Source organism: Brienomyrus brachyistius, chromosome 7 (genome assembly GCF_023856365.1).
Source record: "Brienomyrus brachyistius isolate T26 chromosome 7, BBRACH_0.4, whole genome shotgun sequence".
NCBI lineage: Eukaryota > Metazoa > Chordata > Actinopteri > Osteoglossiformes > Mormyridae > Brienomyrus > Brienomyrus brachyistius.
Window position 1 is genome coordinate 9,939,004 of NC_064539.1, and position 21,985 is coordinate 9,960,988.

The 21,985-nt window shown below is 41.5% G+C and overlaps 1 protein-coding gene across 2 annotated transcripts in view; it reads left to right on the plus strand.

Moving 5' to 3' along the window:
* cntnap3 (contactin associated protein family member 3) overlaps positions 1 to 21,985 on the plus strand; it is an 87,403-nt gene that overhangs the window by 16,560 nt on the left and 48,858 nt on the right. For both annotated transcript variants that reach the window (XM_049018824.1, XM_049018825.1), the window contains exon 2: positions 14,182 to 14,292. In XM_049018824.1, the coding sequence (XP_048874781.1) occupies positions 14,182 to 14,292 (111 nt within the window). The remainder of the gene's footprint in view (positions 1 to 14,181; positions 14,293 to 21,985) is intronic.

Sequence of the window (21,985 nt, forward strand, 5' to 3'; positions counted from 1 at the left end):
GTCCCATTTTCTGTTTCATCATGTGGACAGCCGAGTGCGTGTGCACCATTTACTTGGGGAAGAGATGGAAGCAGGATGCACTATGGAAGAAGTGTGATGCTTTGGGCAATGTCCTGCTGGGAAGTCTTGAGTTCTGGCATTCACGTGGATGAGACTAAGTGCACCCCATATTGGTAACTGTACTGTATTCCCATGGTAATGGCCTCTTTCAGCAGAATAATGCACCCTGTCACACTGCAAAAATGGATCAGGAATGGTTTGAGGAACATGAAAAATAGTTCAAGGTGCTGACTTGCCTCCAATTTACAGTCCAGTTGAGCATCTATAAGATGTGTTGTACAAATAAGTTTGATCCATGGAAGCTTTACCTCCCACCTCCCAACTTACACTACCTACAGTAGCCAGAAAAAAAGTCTGCATTTAATTTGGACCACCTTTAGCTTTGATTACGGTGCACATTTGTCATGCCATTATTTCCACAGGTTTATGCAACATCTCGCCCTTTATTTTCATCCCGATTTGCCTTCATTTCTCGCCAAGATCCTGTATTGACAAGTGAGTTGAACCTCCATGAAGCCTCCTTTATCACGTCCCAAAGACCTTCAATGAGGTTAAGGTCGCAATTCTGTGGTGACCAAGTCATACGTGAAAATGATTCCTCATGCTCCCTGAACCACTCATTGACAATCCGAACCCACTGAATCTTACATTCTTGTCCTGGAATATGTCCATGCCAGCAGGGAAGAAAAAATCCATTGATGATGGATGAAGGCGGAACCTGGCCAGTAGGTTCAGGTACTCAGCTGACTTCACTTTATCGCTGCATAGCTGTAATAATGATCCAGTCATTGGCTCTTAAGTATTTGCTGATATAAATTCAAATGGCGACTTTTTTTTTTCGCCAGGCACTGTATGATTTGCTGATAACATCTTGGTACCAGATACCACACCTTCAGAGGTCTTGTGGAGTCCATGTATTGATGGGTCAGAGCTGTTTTGGTGGCTGTACATGCACCATGTTTCGGAACCTGCTACGGCCATCGGCCAACTGAGAAACACCCAAACAGGTGTGAAATTCCACAAGGTGATTAGCAGCAATCTTGTATCACAACAGCAAGATGGAGAGCATCTTCACAGCTTCTGATAGTGAGAAGAAGCTAGTGAGTCAGAACTAAGTGATATAGCAAAAAAAAATCTCAGACCAGTGCATGTGAGTAGTGGTCCAGAGAGGATCTAAAAGTTTGACCAGTGCGCAGACTCATTGTCAATGTTAAAAGGCCTATTCACAAGGTTCCATTGTATTGGTTTCCCAAGAGTAAGAGAAACAGATCCTGGACATTAACAGTAGTAGTGATATAACAATTCTCCAAATCCATGGTTCGGTTCAGACGTTGATTTTTGAGTTGTGGTTCGGTTTATACCTCTTTTTTTTAGGAGGAGGAGGTGAATGAAAAAAAGAAGGGGGACAAAATTCTAGGTTTTATTAACCACCAAAAATTGGCAACACAAAGAGGGTTATTATCCATCTTGAGCTAATGAAACTAGCCTAACCTTTACCACGAACATGATCACTTGATCACGATTGGACTGAAACAGTCACATGATCCATGCAAGTCAATGAAATAAGTGTTATGTGTAATATTTCCAAAATATACAGTTTGCCCTTACTTTGAACAGAATAATAACTATGTGATTTACATGTGTTATAGTGTTAACTGTGAAATCGAATAGGAGTTTTGTCACATTTGCAACGTAATGAGAGCTCAACAGGCTGCACTTGCACCTGCAGCAGCAGGTTGGGATTGGGGTTGGGGGGGCGGCTATTGCGGTTCTGTCTTTCGGAACCGCAACGCAAGATTGTGAACGTTTCTATCTTGGTTTGAGTGTCAGTTTCAAAATCATTACACCATTAGTCCTTAGGGATTGACCAGCTCAGCTAGGTCAGTTAAAATGTAGTCTGACATGCAGTTCTTTTGCTTGCCAGGCTAGTGCTCAGTTATTTGTATTCACCCTTTGTCTACGTGACTTGCTTCAGGCGAGTGGGCAAGCTTAATCTCCAGCCCCGCACATTATGCTTCAGGTATTGCATATTCAGGGTAGCCTGTAAATATTGCAATAAACATCATAGAATGAATGGGCCTAATCGTCTGACATCATAATATTGATGTATTATTGGTCCAGCAGGCTGAACTCGTAATAGGACAAAAACCAGGACAAACCATTTCCACTCATCCTCAAAAAAATCTTACCCAGATGGCCTGGCAGAAGGGAAGCCAAGATTAGAGCCAGACAACATGACTAAAAGCAGAACGTCTTGCAACACAAGACACGGGGTACATAACGACCCACCTCTGCAGCCAGGAGACATGCTTTGCAGAATGTAATACCAATACAAAATGATGGGCTCTGGTGATCATTCAGCTACAGTTCAAGCCATCCATCACTCACCCGCACATCCTGTCATTCAAACAGAAAGACTCCACACTCTAGCAGAAACACTGCATGCCAGGGAGCCGTGGGAGGGGCCTCCACCCACAACAATGTTTCTGATTTGATAGTTACCAATCATGTGATAATACACATGTGATCAGGTGGTATATGTGGAAGCAAAACATAAATGGTGGAGTCTGGGGGATGTGATAGCATAGCACTTCAATTATTCAACTGGCATTGAAGGAAATGTAAGTGTAATCCATACATTTTCCAACGTATACTAACCACTCCAAGGTCCTGGTGGGGCCTGTAACTTATTTCAGGCAGCATGGAATACAAGGCAAGGATAAATGCTGGATGGGATGCTAGTCCTTCACAGGATGCACATATAGATACAGTCAAACAATAGGAGTAATTCACAGACACTAAATCACATACAGTACTTCCATCTCTTTGAACAATGGGAGATAACCAGTGCACTTGGGGGAAACACTGGGAGAACAGGCAGATTCCTCACACACAGGGTAGGGAGGGGCAAGGATTGAACCCCCAATGCCAGAGTTATGAGTTCTACCCCCTGAGTTATGATGGAATTAAAATTTTAAGTCATTCAGTTTTAACTAAGGAATGTTTATACCTAATTCTATTGACCAGTACTGTTCAAAAGTCTTATGCAGTACAAAGAAATGTTTATAACTAGGGCAGTAAGTGCACTTTTGCTCAGAACAAAAAACACAATTTAGCATTAGAACATATGCAAATTAAGAGTTGCACAATAAAAACTAGCAAGAATTTCTTCAGAGGCACCTCAGCCATTCCATGTATTAATTAAATTTCACCACCAGCTCACTTAGTTAATAAATTTAATTGGTTAAAAAAAAGTCAATGAGATATTGACGAAGTGTGCCGACATGATTATCGCTTAAACATTATTTTCTCCGTCTGCTTAAGACCTTTGAACAGTACTGTAGGTAAACAATATTTTAAGTTATTAAAAAATGTGTTGCTTACTTTTTATGGAAATAATAAGTACCTGTGCTATTCAGTGAACTTTTAGTATTCCTCAAATGAAATGCACCTTTGCATACCAAGTATTGTTAAAATAGAATCCAATGGTTTTAATTCTCTGATTTATCCAGTCAGTGTATGTGTTTAATTACCTCTGCATGAGGTAATTGTGATGATGTGTTGGAACTAAAATAATATCTCATGGCACCTACTGTTCTTTACAACACACTCCAAATGCGAGTTGTCAGCTTGCCACAAAGACTTACCTCTAGGGAGGGTTTCAAACAGTCAACCTTGTAGTTAGTCAATGCAAAGCAACTTCAAGGGGAAAGCGAGAGCAGGAAATAAAAAACAATGAGCAATCAGACAATGTGTTGTCACTTCAAACTGTGCACCTAAGATGAAATGCTGCATGGAAATAAATGCTATCAATTTAATCTCCTATTCGCATTCATCAGCATCCATACTGCAGCATGAGGCTCAATGTAGAAAGTAACAAATTCATCCGTCAGATTTCAAAGCTCTCCATCTGTTCCTATATTTTTCTAGCCTGTGGGTGATGTCCTGTATAAGACAGGGTGTCCTCTAGATCTGCGTGTTTTCAAAGAGATTCCAGTAATTTATTTATTTTTTTGTCGTGTTTTTTAAGTGCATCAGCCTTGGAATCCTGAAAGCTATTTAGCACTTTAGGATTCAGGTAACTAGGCTGCACCTTGGTTTTTAGTGAGTTCAGAAAAAATGCATTAAATGGCTTGATAATAAGGAATAAATCCACTATCACATTTTGCTTAACACCATAAAGACATTGGTTATAGCAGAAAGTGTCAGGTCAATTCAGTCCTAAAACCAAAAATTCATATTCTGGTCCTAGACTTTTAATGTTGCTCTATCCTCATTTGAATTGTTTACCTCTATACAGTATGAAAATGACTGAATTATGAATTGGATAATTTTAGTGGATGGCAATCCAGTCAGAAGACACTTTCAAAAAGTGGTATAAATCATCTGTAATGCAAATGGTGCCTTTTTGTTGCAGTGAATGTAAAGGCTTTTTAAAAGATTTTTCATCTTGCCTTTGTAAAGACACTAAGACATTTCATCCAGCTTGTGTAAAAGTAATTTGATGTGAAGGAAAGGTTGTGACAATTTAATCACCTTACTTCAAAAATGGCAATGTAAACATTAAAATGACAAACGCCATTACTAATCCCCTAAGACCACAATGTGTCATGCTGTTCAGGCTGTTGGAATGGCAGATCGTGTAAATTCTCTCATCAAAGTAAACTACACTGCTTATCGGTGTCTTCCTTAAAATGCATCCTGGATGGCAAAATAAGGGTGCTGATATAAATGGGTCCATCTCTGTGATCTAATTTTAGACCAGATGAAATTCATTTAGTAATCATAATCTATTTTTATTAGTACTAAGAGGGAATTTTAAATAACAAATGACCTAGGGCTTGATTCTCTCATGTGCATAAGCTAAAAATAGCGAGTAGCTCAGCGTATACTCGCATTGACGTTTACGTGCTGATAAACGAGATATACTTTGGCCAAACAACCTCAGGGTTGAGAACCTGAATGCAGCCATGCAGTAGGTAATACCCCATCACCGCACTACTGCAAATGAACCAGCGTGAGTTTTATTTTCCACTGGCTGGAGTGCCAATCTTGCCATCAACCCCCAAATTTCCCCTGTAAGTAGGACAGTCTCGTAGGGCCGGATGTACATTAACATCATACCCAGGATGTAGCAATTACAGTTAAGGGCTTTGCTACAGGAACCTTCAAACTAGCTTTAAAAATGAGAAAAAAAATTTATGTTACGGAGGTGAGGTCCTGAGAATGACCTATATGGTGTTTAAAATCCAGTCCATATACTTTAGTTATTTTTCTCTTTATTCAAAACAATTCTGTATACAAGCAAATATGCCAAACCAATAGATGGTGTAAAAGTTTGTATTGTTAGCAGCATGGACTGATAGTTTAGAATGGGAGCAGAAATATAAAGTACAGGTATTTTATGGGTCCCACTGAAATAAAGGTAGCTGATCATGAAAAAGACCTTGGTGTGTATGTTGATGCTTCCATGTCCCATTCTCGCCAGTGTGGGGAAGCAATAAAAAAGGCCAATAGGATGCTGGGGTATATCTCCAGGTGTGTGGAGTATAAGTCAAGGGAGGTAATGCTAAGATTATACAATTCCTTGGTGAGACCTCACCTAGAATATCGTGTGCAGGTTTGGTCACCATATCTTAAAAAGGACATTGTGGCCTTAGAAAAGGTGCAGCATAGGGCCACAAAAATGATTCCTGGTCTTAGAGGAATGTCATACGAGGAAAGCTTACTTGAGCTAAATCTGTTCAGTCTCAAGCAAAGGAGACTGAGGGGGGACATGATCCAGGTATATAAGATTCAAACAGGTTTGGATGCTGTTCAACCAAATAGTTACTTCAGCATTAGTTGAAATACACGAACTCGTGGCCATAGGTGGAAATTAGCGGGAGAAGATTTCAAACTGGATTTAAGGAAGCACTTCTTTACACAGCGTGTAGTCAGAGTATGGAATAGTCTTCCTGATAACGTAGTGCAAGCTGAATCCTTGGGTTCCTTTAAATCAGAGCTAGATAAGATTTTAACAACTCTGAGCTATTAGTTAAGTTCTCCCCAAGCGAGCTTGATGGCCCGAATGGCTTCCTCTCGTTTGTATAATTCTTATGTTCTTATTACTAATTAAAAAAAAAAAAACAGTAATGCAATCAACTGCATAGTCCAAACAAGCTTATATGTTACAGCATAACCTATGATGTATTATTCCAAACCAATTGCTAGTCACTGTGACTAAAAACCAACACGCAACCCCATTAAAAGCATAGAATGGTTACCAATTAGGTGAGTGTCCTGGTCAAGTACTTCCATTGGGGATCACTGACCAAGACTGTGTATTGTGTGAAATAATGGGTGCTTCCAAAATTGTACATTTATGCAGTAGGCACTGAATTTCATTAGAAGGCTAATACTCGACTTAATTCAGAATGTATTGTATGTAAACAGAAGAACAGTATGTATACCACGGGACATACTACAGTCACCATCTTATATGTAGCCTTACCTGGATGTTTACCAGTGACATAACTTGACCCCCATAAAAATTAAAAACTTCTGAACACTATATATAGTAGTGTTGACAAGCTGCCTTCTGATATTGGAGGTGATTAGCAACCCCCAATATGCTCTCAGCGAGTTGTAAATAATCCTTGTCTGTTGCCATTGTACATACTGTAGCTGTGCTGTACACCAGATTATCGCGTGAGCCATACCTGTGTTTTTTTATGATCCTTGCCTTATTTTTGCATTTCTCTTTGCAATGCATAACACTTGACTTGTAGTTTGTAATGGATCCTCCCCACGTTTCTCTCTCCCGCAAGAATTGCGGGTGTTTGTGTGTAGTGCAGCGTAATTATTGTCATCGTGAGAGTCCTTCTAAGGTTGCTTGCCTCTCTGGAGCCTAGCATAGTATTTCAGGTTCACACCTATACTGTATTTGCACGGCCTGGTTGCCAGTCTTCATTGGTTGTACATAACATCAGAGTAGAGTGTGAAGGTTGAATCAGTAGAGCAATAGCTATAACTGTAATTTAAGAAGATGCAATTTGAGCAAGCAACGTTCTTTCATTTTTGGTTGCAGCTTCAATGGCCTTATGGCATAGTGTAGCTTCCATTGGTTGCATACTTCAGAATTTCAAAGAATGTAGTATGTCATCCAGGCACCATTTGCCTACTGTGTCATCCATACTGAGGATTCAGACATACTGCTCATGTCACATACTGTATTCTGCCCACTACACAGCAAAAGAAGTAAATAATTTTGGACACAGCCAATGTGTACGAAAATACAGGACAAATAGCATCTCAAATTGGATCGAAATGCAGTTGGCACAGAAAGAGTAGCGTTTCATAATCCATCCAGATACATGTGACGCATTCAGCGTCCATCATTCGAAGTACGTCAAGGTGAGAGGGTAATATTTTTAGGCATCTCTGTCTTTGCCCCCATCTCCACGTGTCCTGTTCTTGCAGGGGTGCAAGTGGACCTTCGTACACTGTGGCTTAGGACAAACGAATTCCTTTGAACCTCTATTCCTATATTGAACGTTTTTGAATATTTTTAATTCACAAGATTTTGTTGCTTAATTGATTCAATTACTAGGCGTGTTGACAAAGCAGATGTGACCTTAATCCAACCTAATATACCTCTATATGTTATAGTTATATAATTCCTAGGATTCTTAGGATTGCAAGGACACCTAGGATAGGATAACTAATCTATTTTCTCATTTTAATTAAAACAGCTATTTGGAAGTGTGGAATTGTAGTCCATCACAGGGAATGCACTCAGACACACACGCATACACAGCCATAACCCAGGGCAATTTAGAGATATCAGTTCGGCAAATCATGTCTTTGAAGTGCAGAAGGAAACTATAACTGGATGGAATATGCAAACTGCATTTTGTGTATTAATGTAACAATATATGTTCCGTAATTTATGTTCTAGAAAGTGCACAGGGTGTCAAATAATCTTTTATCTGTTTGCCGTTAAAATTTGTTAGATCACTGCTAAAATGATCAAGGTTTTATAATTATGGCAGAAAGTTAGTAAGCCAGAAATTCTGTTATTGAATACATTTAGTTTGGCTTATAATTGGGTTAAGGAAACTGATATTTAAAGTGCTATAATGTAGCATACTTTGGAAAAAGCAGTACAATTTTAGAAAATAATGAATACACTCCATGTAAGTGGTCTTGTAAATGGAGTATTACCATAATGCTTCTTGGCTGGGATGTTATTCTCAAACCTGTTCAGAGTTCTCATCCATCTGAAGCTATGTACATGCAAATGCAAAGCTTATTTATTTGCTTGGTGGTTTGCTTGTCTGTTTATTTATTTCTTTGTTTTTGCCATAGTCCAAAGTTTGTGACTCTGGAAATTAAGTGACTTAATGTGCATAAGTGTTGTGCAGTGGAAACTTTATAGAGGGAAACTGTACAGGGGTGTGCAGCCTATTCCCTTAGTGGACTAGTTCTGGCCCCAGGTGGAATGGTGGGAGGACAACATGTTGGACCTTTTGCCTCCAGAGTTTGAGACTCGGGAGATGACAAGGACTGCCATTCCTCTGCCCCCCTCTTCCCCCAGAGAAGGCTCATAACCAACACCATGGTAGAAGGAAGACTAAACCGCAGAGCTGTTTAGCTTTTGACCCGTCTGCCGCAAAGCCCACTGCTTTTCCCGCTGCCGTCTTGTAAGGTGAAGCCACTTACCCTGCCACTTCATCACAACAAAAAGCTACCCTTCACTCCTGCTTTCCATAGTTTGGGGTGGCACAGCAAGCCACTCCTGGCCAGCATGTCCTGCCGACAGCTTACTTCACCCTCCTCGAAGTGCATCGGGACCTTTTTGAGGATGCCGCTGTGCAGGCTTCTCCAGTTAGGGCATGAGATGGTGACTGTGATCCCAGGAGGTGGAGAGGATCCTGGAGAACCTCAAAATGGTGCTGGTGTCTGGGGAAGGGAACAATATTCCACAGTTGCCAATATCAGCCTCATTCTCCGCCATCCAGCCTTGCTCAAGCCTGCTTCTTGAACAAGCTCACTGCTCTTCCCACCAGCTATCCATAGCTCAAGCCTACTTCTCAAAAAGCCTGTTCCCTGCCACTCGAGGTCGCTGATCTTCCCGCCAACTTCCCTCAGCTTGTGTCCACTGCTCCGCCCGCCATCTTCCCGCAGCTTGTGTCCACTGTTCCGCCCACCATCTTCCCGCAGCTTGTGTCCACTGCTCCGCCCACGATCTTCCCACAGCTTGTGTCGACTGCTGTGCCCGCCATCTTCCCGCAGCTTGTGTCCACTGCTCCGCCCACGATCTTCCCACAGCTTGTGTCGACTGCTCCGCCCACCATCTTCCCGCAGCTTGTGTCGACTGCTCTGCCCACGATCTTCCCACAGCTTGTGTCGACTGCTGTGCCCGCCATCTTCCCGCAGCTTGTGTCCACTGTTCCGCCCACCATCTTCCCGCAGCTTGTGTCGACTGCTGTGCCCGCCATCTTCCCGCAGCTTGTGTCCACTGTTCCGCCCACCATCTTCCCGCAGCTTGTGTCGACTGCTCTGCCCGCCATCTTCCCGCAGCTTGTGTCCACTGCTCCGCCCACCATCTTCCCGCAGCTTGTGTCGACTGCTACACCCACCATTTTCCCACAGCTTGTGTCCACTGCTCCGCCCGCCATCTTCCCACAGCTTGTGTCGACTGCTCCGCCCACCATCTTCCCGCAGCTTGTGTCCACTGCTCCGCCCGCCATCTTCCCACAGCTTGTGTCGACTGCTCCGCCCACCATCTTCCCGCAGCTTGTGTCGACTGCTCCGCCCACCATCTTCCCGCAGCTTGTGTCCACTGCTCCGCCCGCCATCTTCCCACAGCTTGTGTCGACTGCTCTGCCCACGATCTTCCCACAGCTTGTGTCGACTGCTGTGCCCGCCATCTTCCCACAGCTTGTGTCGACTGCTGTGCCCGCCATCTTCCCACAGCTTGTGTCGACTGCTCCGCCCACCATCTTCCCGCAGCTTGTGTCGACTGCTCCGCCCACCATCTTCCCGCAGCTTGTGTCCACTGCTCCGCCCGCCATCTTCCCACAGCTTGTGTCGACTGCTCTGCCCACGATCTTCCCGCAGCTTGTGTCCACTGCTCCGCCCGCCATCTTCCCACAGCTTGTGTCGACTGCTCCGCCCACCATCTTCCCGCAGCTTGTGTCCACTGCTCCGCCCGCCATCTTCCCACAGCTTGTGTCGACTGCTCTGCCCACGATCTTCCCACAGCTTGTGTCGACTGCTGTGCCCGCCATCTTCCCGCAGCTTGTGTCCACTGTTCCGCCCACCATCTTCCCGCAGCTTGTGTCGACTGCTCTGCCCGCCATCTTCCCGCAGCTTGTGTCCACTGCTCCGCCCACCATCTTCCCGCAGCTTGTGTCGACTGCTACACCCACCATTTTCCCACAGCTTGTGTCCACTGCTCCGCCCGCCATCTTCCCACAGCTTGTGTCGACTGCTCCGCCCACCATCTTCCCGCAGCTTGTGTCCACTGCTCCGCCCGCCATCTTCCCACAGCTTGAGCATACCGTTACGTCTGCTGCCAGCCTGCAACACAGAGCTGTTCATCCCGCCAGCTCCCCAGAGCCTCCCAAGCCCTGCCTAGGGGAAGCCGCTGCTGCGGTTTCAGAACCTTGCCCAGAAGGAGCCACCACTCGTCCCGAGGCTCTAGGGTCTGGCCTGGAAGGGGCTGCTCATCTAGATTCCAGCCCAGCACTGGCAGTCCTCACCTCTGCAGCACCCCCAGAGACCTTCCATGCCTCTGAGGCGAATCCAGAAGCCATTCAGAGGTCCTACTCACCCGTGCTACACCTCCAGAGCCCATCCGAGAGGGCTGCTCCACCAGTGCTCTATACTCCCAGCCCATACAGAGCTGCTCCCCCCGAATCAGAACCTGTGGTAGCCATGCCACTGAACCTGTCCCAGGTGAGACCACACCTCCGTTCTGGACACTCTTTTGGGCTACTCGGCTTCATCTAGTGTCTCGCAGGGAACACCAGTGGTCACTCCAGGTGCCCCGGCTTCACCCCGCTCTCCTGCAGGTGTTGTCACACCTGTCGTCCCATCTGCTCCCGCTTTGTCTGCTGGACTCATTGGCTGTCCCACTGGTCCCTGAAGCCCTGGACCCCTCACCAGTCCCTTAAGTCTTGGACCCGTCGCTGGTCCCTGAAGCCCCGGACCCATCGGATGTCACACCGGCCTCTGCCCTCTTGTGGTCGTCCAGCCGGGGTCTGACCTTCCGTCTGTTCCTCCAGCCTTTGCACTCCTGACCACTTCAATGGCTGCTAAACTTTCTTCTCCTCAACACCTCCTGGTTCCCTGTTGCCGACCTCCTTGATACCTCCTGGTTACCCATTGGTAGCTTCCTTGATGCCTCCTGGTTCCTCGTTGGCAACTTCCTCTACGCCTCTTGGTTCCCCTGTAGATGTTGGCCCTCCAGAACAATCCGGAACCCTCTTAATTCTTCCTAGCTGTGTTTTTCTCCTTACCTCTGATCTTACCATACATACCAGCATTGTGTCATTCATTCGTTAGTCCTGTATTTAAGTGCTTACCAGTCCTGTGTTCCTCAGTCCAGTCATTGTTGCAGAATCTGACCTCCCATTGAAATAACCCCCTATGAGGGTTCTTCCTGAACTTGAGCTGCATCGGGGTCTTTCCCTATAGATCATCATTAAGCATTTAGATTAATAAATAATGTAATTAACTTAAATATCAATGTTTATTATTTTTGCAATTAGAAATCCTGTCCTTTTTGTGTTGCATGGAGAAAATATATTTTGGATGGCATTTGATTGATGCATTGAGATTCTTTAGTACATGGATAAATATACTTTGTGAATGGGTAATGCTGTAACAGTGACTATGGTTACTTCATTTTTGAACTCTTTTTACAGTCCTATTAACAATCCTCACATCAGATTTTATGAATAGTAATTCCTGTGGAAAAACCTTGATAAAAGGAGAAACGCTTTGGATTTAATTAAAACAACTTCCAACCAAATCTTACCCGAAGAAACATAAACAATAAAACATTAATGGCGTCTTGTTTCTATAAGCATGCATTTCATTGTATTTAGGTGCATTCAGCAAAAGCTTAGCTACATAAAATCTGTTACTGTTTGATTAACAAATGCCAATTAAATTCTGCAAATTACTTGTGTGATTCGCAGCTAATGTACCTGCATATGTTTTCATAAAAGGAACAAAACAAGTGGGATGGTATTACAAAGAAAACCATTTTATTGATTGTTAGAATTACTTGTAGTCCCAGCTATCTCGTTATACTCTTGTATTCATGGTATCTCTAAATACATATATGAATGCAATGCAGAATCAATTATTCAATAAATACATCTTTCTTCTCCTCAACACCTCCTGGTTCCCTGTTGCCGACCTCCTTGATGGATTAATCACTAAATATATAGATAAACCTTAATCATAATAACTTGAGTCTCTCATTATTTTTCTTGTTACGCTAATATGTTTTCTGAAAGACTAGCAAATTTTTCTTTTTACAAATTGTATGTATTTCGGTGGTATTCTGCGTGCATGACAGCATGACTTATGTTTCTTCATATTTAAATTTTGCATGAGAACGATATGCAGGGGCAAATGAAATGTGCCATCTGAGATGTTCATTCAGTAGGTATTTGTTTTAAAAGTGTGACTTTGTACAGAGTTTATCTTCTAGTAGGAGTGGCCGTGGAACTACAGTATACTGCAGCTACATATAGTATAATAAAATGTTTCTGAACATGTTCTGACATAGAAGGAGCTTTACTGAGCTAAATGAGAACAGTAGGTGGCATAAGTATGTAGGCTTGTAACCTGAATGCTGACAGTTCAAGTCACAAGAGTAGAGCCGGTGTAATTCTTCTGAGGAAGGTACTTAACCTGAACTGCACTAGTGGGATATCTAACTTCATAAATGCGTGGAAGCTGTCACTAGTCAAATAAAAAGCAAATTTAAATACAATACAAAAGGCTCAATTGTACAGACAGCCTTCTTTATATCAAAACCTTGGGGTGTGTGTGCGTGTGTGTCTGCATGTAAAATATTATATAAGTCCCAAGAATTAATTCATGGGGTAAATTTATTCCCTGCGTTCATTTCATTTGAATACTTGCGGCATTTGGTGTTCTGTCTGCTCCCAGCCTTCTGGTTTTCACATGGCTGATTTTGTGCAGAAACAAATGTGAAATTCCTCAAAGAAAATTACTTTTTTTTTTAAGCAACTGTTTTAGCTCGATAATTTGAAAAATTGTAGACATTCTCTCCAGGATTTTTTCCACTAAACATATTGTTCTCCTCTATTTTTTCTCAAAACCGTCTGGTTACTTCATCTGTTGTGCAGTTTTTTTAGATACATTCGTTTTTGGAGCCAGTCTTGTTTTCTTTTTCTTATTCTTATTCATGTTGTTAATGTACCTTGTATTGATGCATCTCGACATTAATAATGTCACAAAAATTTTATATTCACTATTTAAAAAAAAAAAAAAGATCTGATGGAGGTCAAACGTGGGTCAGGGAAATCAGAGGCATTAAAGAAAGCAATAAATGTCATGTGTAGGTTATTTTTTTTAAATGTATCGTGTTCCAGCCAGATTGTTGTAATGTCCTGCTGTAAAATGACGGTTGCCATGCATTTATATGTTTATTTCAAAGACTGTGTCTTAAATGGTGGACCAGCCTGTTAGAAAAAGAATGTTTATTGATGAAATTACACTTCATTCCTTTAAAAATTATATGCAATTTGCTGTTAATGGAAGTAAATTGTATCAATTTATCTGACATGTTTATCATTCTGAAGGCCTTATGGGATGTAACAGACCCGCGGGCCATGTTATTGTTGTCAATAACACAAGTGAAATTATGGGTTAGCTTAAGCTTGAAATGGGGTCAAAAAAGTTAAAAACCACAGAATTGCACAGTTATTTTGTAGCTCTCCCGAGTCCTTAAGACAATGCTGAAAGATAAGGTAATGATATTATTATTGTATTTTCTTACTCGGTCACATACGGAAGGACTTAATGAACATGTTGTAAAAGTCGCAGTGGCTGTACGGAAGGGCTAATGGTGCTGCTTGTTTTTCTCCACAGAAAACTGTGACAGCCCCCTTGTCGTTGCTCTGCCTCAGACGTCATTCTACAGCTCCTCCCACTTTTCCAGCACGCACAGTCCTGGTTTTGCAAAGCTCAACAGAAGAGATGGTGAGTATGACATTAACATCAGTAAATGCCTCAGGCTCCATAAACATCACATACAGTTTGTAAAAACCTGGGGCTCTGTTTTGATGATATAATGCAAAGCATAAAGCCCAAAGCAGAAATGACAGCAATGGGCGTGTCCAAATCCATTGTGCTATTTTGACGATGGAAAAAAATGACTTTGTACCAGCACAAGGTACAAAAAGATTGTCCTAACTCGTAATTATTCAGAGGCATGTTTTGGGAATAACATGCAATGAACCAATCGGAATGACACATCACCTTACCTTTAAAAGGCTGTGGCACATAATCTACTGTGGATTGAAATTACAACGGCTCGCTTGCCCGGTAAGCCAGTTTGCTTTTTGCCCGAGGAAGCGGATGTTCTCATGGGAAAAGTGAAAATGCGCAAGTATATCATCTATGGGAGCAGCAAGAGGCATCTGGGTGCAGGAGGGGTCTGCGAACACGTGCCTTCTGTCAGCCCCCAGGCCATTCTCAAGCCCCAAAACATCATTCTGTAAGATGCCATTTGACAGAATGTTGAAAGGGTCAAATTGTATCTCTTTATTCGCGATAACAAGCTGAACATTGTTCACAAGTACAAAATGTACATGTTAACACGTCCATTTTGAGCTCTTTTGATAAAGTACCGTGTTTCTGTATAAAAGAGACATTAGACTTCCTGAAGGTTGCGCCAGACCCTGTGTAACACTTATTTATTAGTCAGTTAATTCTGATTTTAGGCTTACTTTTAGTTGGTTAGTTTAGAAAAGTGTGCTCATTTCAACTTTGTGAAATAATAAATAAAAGGAGTATTCTGCAGATAGACAGTATTGTTTAATATGAGACCTCTTTATGTGACCTACAGCTACAGTACTCACACACATACTTTACGACAAAGATGTTTTGTCAGTAGTTAGGAAAGCTGTTCGACACATATACATTATGATGTAATACTTAATTTATAAATTATTAAGCCAGACCTCATATAAGAATGACTGGCACAATAGCGAAATGTAAACAGTGGATCATTACATCTTTGTGAACATGTTGGTGCTTGAGAGTGGAACACGTGCTCTCAGGTCCCTCCTGCATCCTGATACTCATGCACTGTTCCACCGAAGCCTTTAGAGGTGAAGCAGGTGTGGGTTGAGGTCTTGTATGTCCTTGTTTCTGGCATCACCAGACCATCCGCAGTGACGAAAGCAGTATAATGATGTCAGAAGACGGGAAAGCTCACTGCTAAATGAGCACAGCAGCTGGGAAGTTTGCAAAATACAACTGCAATGTTTGTTCAAACAAAACACAACCTACAGTTTTTAAGGTGCTATAAAATGTTCAAATAAAAGGCAGTAGGTTATTTTTCTAATCTCAGTTTAGATTCCTTACCAGGCTACAGACGATTCAGATCTTCTGCCGGCTGGTCCCTCCTTGCCCGTTCTGCTGCCAGCGTACACTCCTTTGTTGGCATCAGCACATGCAGTTCAGCATCATGCCTTCTAAGGTCCTCTAATGTGTCCAGCAGACGTCCATCATGCATAGCAATGTTACACAACATACAGCATGCCACACAGAATGCGGAGACCTTCTGAGGGCTGTATTGTAATGTTCTACCTGACTTATCTAAATCTCTGAAATGCATTTTCGGCAATCCAAATGTCCTTTCAGTTACAGTATGTGCGTAATTCTGATAATGAACTCAAAAGATTTTTTAATGATATATATATTGTTTTTGTCATGTCACGAACCGGGGAAACAGGATTGGGGAATAAAGGATTTAATAGGCAACCGCCGGAGCAGGAACAGCGGATGAGGTGCGATACTTCAGACAGGGATATCATCTCCAGGGTGTCCCTTGTCCATGATGCAAGGGCATGAGCCGTGGGGTCGCTCCGAACCTCAGGCTGCCCAGGTCAATAAATCACCTCATTGAGAAGACCGAGGTATTCAGTCTCGGTCAGACAAGGCATCTTCTCTTGGAGTTCTGTCATTCTGTCATGACATGGGGAGCATGAACCGGGGAAGCAGGAGAAGGAGACAAAGGATCGGGGAATGAGGGATTTAATAGGCAAACGAAGAGGCATACGGGGCAAAACAGGTAGCGATTTCACAGCAATTTTGGTTTCAGCACGATTGGGACGTGGCAGTTTTTCTTTTGGTGATTCATTCAACAGTATGTGAAAGGACCAGATGCACTCTATAATAAAATGCATATAAATGAAGTAAAATTAAGTAACAAAAAACCATTAGTGCACCTTTTACCGTTTAACAATGCACCACTCACTTTAGACATGGTTTTTGTTGGTCAGAAGTGCAATGACAAGGAGGGTGCAAATGAGCAATGCGCTGGTACGAAACTAGTAAAACCACTTTTACGTCGCAATTTGTGCAGATGGAAAACAGACATTACAGTCATCAACACCAACCTAAGATAACTTGAGTGATAAAATGAGTCAGGGGGCACGTCTCTCAGCGGAAACAAGGGGTAGCGCTTCAGTCTCAGCCTCGCACTCGCTGTGACAGCATCATTTGTTGGTGATAGTGCTTTTTTATTGAAAATATCAGGTAATACACTTTAGTAGCCATTGCTCACCAAAAATTTACGTAATAGTTGTACAAATGTTACAACCTAAAAGTTTGCGATTTACGAACAAATTAACGAATACAGAGTAATAATAAAAATGAACAATGGACCGCATGGCATAGTCTAGTGTTGGCACAGTGTTGGGGCATGGCTTGGGGTTGTCACGATCTGTCAAGCCAGGACTGGGGAAGCACTGGGCTTAATTGAGAACAGGCAGAACAACACAATAACGTTACAATGACCGGACTGGAGAAACAAACTGAAACGCGGACTAAATACAGAGCACTACTGACAACAACCAGAAACAGCTGATCACACGGGGACTCCACACGAGGTTAACGAGGGGGCGTGGAACACGGAAGGAGTGGACGATCGGGGCAGGACAGGGGTAGTGTTGAGGTACATTCTTTATCGTTTTAGAAGCCATTCAGAAAAAATACCCTTCTTGTTTTATCCTGTTCATTTTGTGTTTAAATGCTAAAAAACATATTTAGGTGTAATTTTTTGGGGCCGGGAACCAATTAATTGGTTTTCCATTATTTCTTATGGGGAAAATTCTATCAGAACTCAAACTTTTTAGGATGTGAACCCGAGTTCTGAATGGATTAAGTTCGAGTTCTGAGGTACCACTGTATAATGGAAAAAAGTATCAATGGCAAATATTTATATTTATAAGTGGGAAATATCATTCCGAGATTTCTGAGGCTTTTTATTTAGATATTTTAGTATAAAAGAACTCACGTATTCAATCGTTTTTTGCACTTTATTACAGAAGTTAAAGTACATACCTAGGGAAGGCCAGCCAATGTATGATTAAATGTTGTAAAACAGCTCTCCAATTACTGCAAGGTGCCCAGGAGGAAGTTACACATAGTAATTAAAACACTCATGATACAAATCTTGTCATGCAGGAGCTAAGTTTACAGAGTGTCATTTGAAGTGACTTTGTAAAGGAATCTATCATTTTAATTAATAGGACAGATCTGAAGCTTTTTAGTTAAGATAGGGTTTTAAATGTTAAAAAACACAAATGTGTATTAAAGGTTTGAACAAGATTTGCAGTATTAGCAGTAGAACATTGGTATATATAGTTTTCTCTGATGTCAGTTTTCTCTGGACTATTTGGCTACTGAATTTTTCATAGGTTCAAAGACAAAAGAAGGCGTTTCATGTGCCCATGGTTTCCGTCTCTCGTGCTTCCTCCCTCTCAGTTAAAGCTGCGCTCATGGGTACTGAGCCAGCAAACATGGGAAGTAGGGTGTCAGTCCCCTTTAACGAGGGCCAAGGCTCTCTGGCAGCCTCCTTTATCCTTAGCTTGCCAAATGTGACATATGCAAAAAATACCGCATGTGTCGAAAGTATTCTATGTGCACTGATTTTGGTATTATTGATCATACATCTTGCAGAGACTGAAATTATCATGCATTTCCATTTTGATGTGTAAGTGCAGTGGAGGCAATTATACTCAAAGGGCATGGCATTTATGCCAGTCTTGTTTTTCTTTCATTTTCAACTTTAAAAGATCATTCTTTAATAATAATAATAATAATTATAATTATTATTATTATGGTTATTGTTATTATTTTAAAGGAAACTCTGGATAGTAGGCAGACAATCATACCTTACCCACATTTTAGCACTCTGTCATTGGCTAGAGGGCTAGACGATTTTTGGCATGCTTCCTGTTGGCATACTGCTTCCAGTCACCTATTCATCCGTCTTCCAGCCTCGGGGTCGCCGGGGGATCACAAGGCCGGGGAAGACTGACGATGGAAGGCATTTTCATTCATAAAACCCTAAAGATGAAAATGCTACAATTCTACAGTCAGATGACTATTAATAGTCCTGACAGCGATACATAAATATGAAAATGTGAGGTCTTGATTTTATCACAGGATTACAGTATCATCAATTTCATATACAATGGCAATTTTTGTCAGATTACACAAACTTAGATTTCCCTAGAAGTTGTATGAAATATACAGATATTTCCCAAAAAATACGAACACATAAATATAGCTAGGTAACCAAAATTTTGACACTCCGTTGGAACAAAATAAGGGAAAGAAACGTCTCACATGAACACCTGCTCTGTTCTATCCTACATTCTAAATTTCCCTTATACTGTGTACTATACTCTCTAGAGAAGTGCGAATATAAAAAGTAGGAGGTTATGGAGTATGCGCTATATCTTTAGACTGTGATTGTTGTTTTAATACCTGGGTGTATTTAGCACCCCACTGAAATAATGTTGCAAAAATATGCTTTAATTTACATGTACAGTTTTGCTGCATGCACAGCACACCACCCACTGTCTTACCAGAGTGACATTATGAATGTCTATTAATGTCACATTAGTCAAATGTGCTTCCTTTCAAGTATTTTCCTTCCAAAGATGCACCTTAGTTCATATTTTTCTTATAACCTTGTGCCATTACCTAGTGCAGAAAGGCTGTCTTACATCACTTTGATGTCTGCGGTGTCACTACATTAATTGGCAGCTAAGGCAGGGGTAATATCATGGACCTCATAAAGTTTTCATACTCTAATTATGATCATTATGATATTTCAGGCTTTTTCTAGAGAACATCATATGTCATCTATATCTTTACTTGTGGCTCTTTTTGTCACTTGGATCATTTTGGCCTAAATATTTCTCTTCCTACAATCTGGCCTGTGGAAAAACTGTGAATTATTGATGAGGAATCACCAGTTCATTAGACATGCATCTGTTCTCTCCAGCAATTTAGTTATTATTGCCAAAGACACGTCAGAGGCAATTTCCCAGCCATTTAATAGAGGGGGAAGTTGCAGGCTGAAGTGGGGAAGTGGTTAAGGAATTACACACAAGACAACTGTCACTTTAAATCCCCAGCAGAAGCACCCTGCTTTTGTTACGAACATAAGCTGTTAGCTTTAATAGCCTCAGTAAACACACTGCCATGTAGGCCTATATGTGTCAAGACCTACACTTGCCTAGACCTCCAGATGAATGGACACATTCTGACCATGAAACGACATTCCAAAGGATTAATTAATATATGTAAACTCTATGTACGGAGGTCCTGTCTGCAGAAAAATTTTTGACATCAGAAATCCAAATAAAAAAAAAAAACATGCTGAAATAGAGAGATGTTTGCATTTGTACTGTAGCATCACATCTCCAGGACTGAAAGTTTCATTTCTGCCTTGGTTCTCTGTGCGGTTATTTGTGTAGGTTTAGGGAATTCAGAGAATTAGCGATTTGGCTTCTAAAAATTGCCCTTAGTGTGTGACTGTGCTTTGCAATGGACTGAGCTCCGATTCTGTATACCCTGAGATATATCCTGTATGTCCTCTGTAGTGGATAAAAGATTATGGGAGAAAGATGAATGGACACATGCAAATGTACTGGTATTCAATGTCAAAGTCATTAAAATATCACATAAAAAATATATATGTAAAAATGGGATAATGACACAGAAGAATAAAATGTGACAATGATGTGACAGTACACATGGGAAACTAATCGGTCGTTTTAATTTAATTAACCATACTATTTAGATCCAGTTTGGGACTGTTAGGTGCTATTTAGGTAGCAAGTCCCTTTGAAGATGAAGCCCCTAGGATGCCTAAAATCAGAAGCAATGATGGCACAGAAGCTACTTTGTAGAGCAAAACACCCCGAGGGGGTTCAGCGGGTTGCATGTCATACAAGCACAATGAGAAGGTACGAGTATTCGCTGCTGCCGGAAGAGGCTGACACCCGGACGCACAAAAACAAATGTGTTTGGAAACCTGTAAACAAAGGCATGATTGGTGGACAAACCATGGGAGGGTAATACGGTGGCCTTTCAAAAGGGAGACCATGAATAGTAAATTGCTGTGGACATTCATCGTAGACTCAGCAGCACATAAACTATAGCTACGCAATGTTTATAGACTGGTAAGAGGCTAAAGGAAACTGATGCAACTACTGAGAAACAACTTTTATGGTAGCAAGTGTGCTAACATATGAGTTTCCAGTAGACAGTAGAAGATCACTGGCCAGTAGGTATTTAATCGCAGGTTACTCTTGTTTGCGCATTCCTTTTATCTATCTTTGTCTGAGAAGTGCTGAAGAAGACACTCTACTGACTAGATTTTCAGCATTTACATTTCTATCTTTGCAGTGAAGTATGCAGCAAATATAGCATAAGATGCTTAAACAAAAATTGGTTAAAGACACTGTGACCATTATCAGTAAATCCTTAGACAAAGACTGAATAATTGGAATGACATCTCCCACCATATCTATTGACTATATGTGGAGGAGAGTAAATACCATTATAAAAGGAAAGGATTTTCCATAATTTAAAAATGTTGAAAACTACTGAAAATCAAAGTATTTCCTTACTTTCTGTCTGTCAGTATTCTTTTCTCGCTTTTTGAGTTTTCATGTGGCATCTCAAGGTGAGACTAAACTGTATTAATAGTGTTTTGTTGTGTTGTCAGTGGACTACATTTCCCTGTTTGGTTGAGGGGCTAACAAATGACTTTATTCCCCAGTTTCTAGATTGACCATACAGTATGAAAAAGGCAATGGTCATTTGACTGAAAACGTACATGCAGTGGAATTAGAGCAACATCTCTTGCATGTTAAATGTTTCAAATGGACAATTAATTGATCAGTGAGCTTCACACTCAATAAACATAGAACTAGTGAAAACCAGAGCATATTATCAAGTAGTATATAGGTAACATGGGTAGCTGCTCAGTTGAGAGTTAGCGCCAAGATCTTATTCGCCTGGTCGATTAAGTGAGCTGGCACATCTAAATGGCCCATAGAACAGGCGGTCCATGGGTTAAGAACATCGGACTTACAGACAACTCATACTTACGTCTGAAGCACAAAGCCTGTATTATGTACTATATTGCTATTGGTCCAACTTACATACATATTCGAGTTAAAGACAGACTTAGGGAACAGATCTTGTTCATAACATCATATTTTTTTAGTTTCAGAGATGCATCCCATTATATTATTTGTCCAGCTGCTTTTTTATTGCACGTGTATCAGTGAATGAAAGTATTTTTTTTATGGTTCATCCTAATATAATTTTGCATAGTAATTTACAACATGTAATTTAC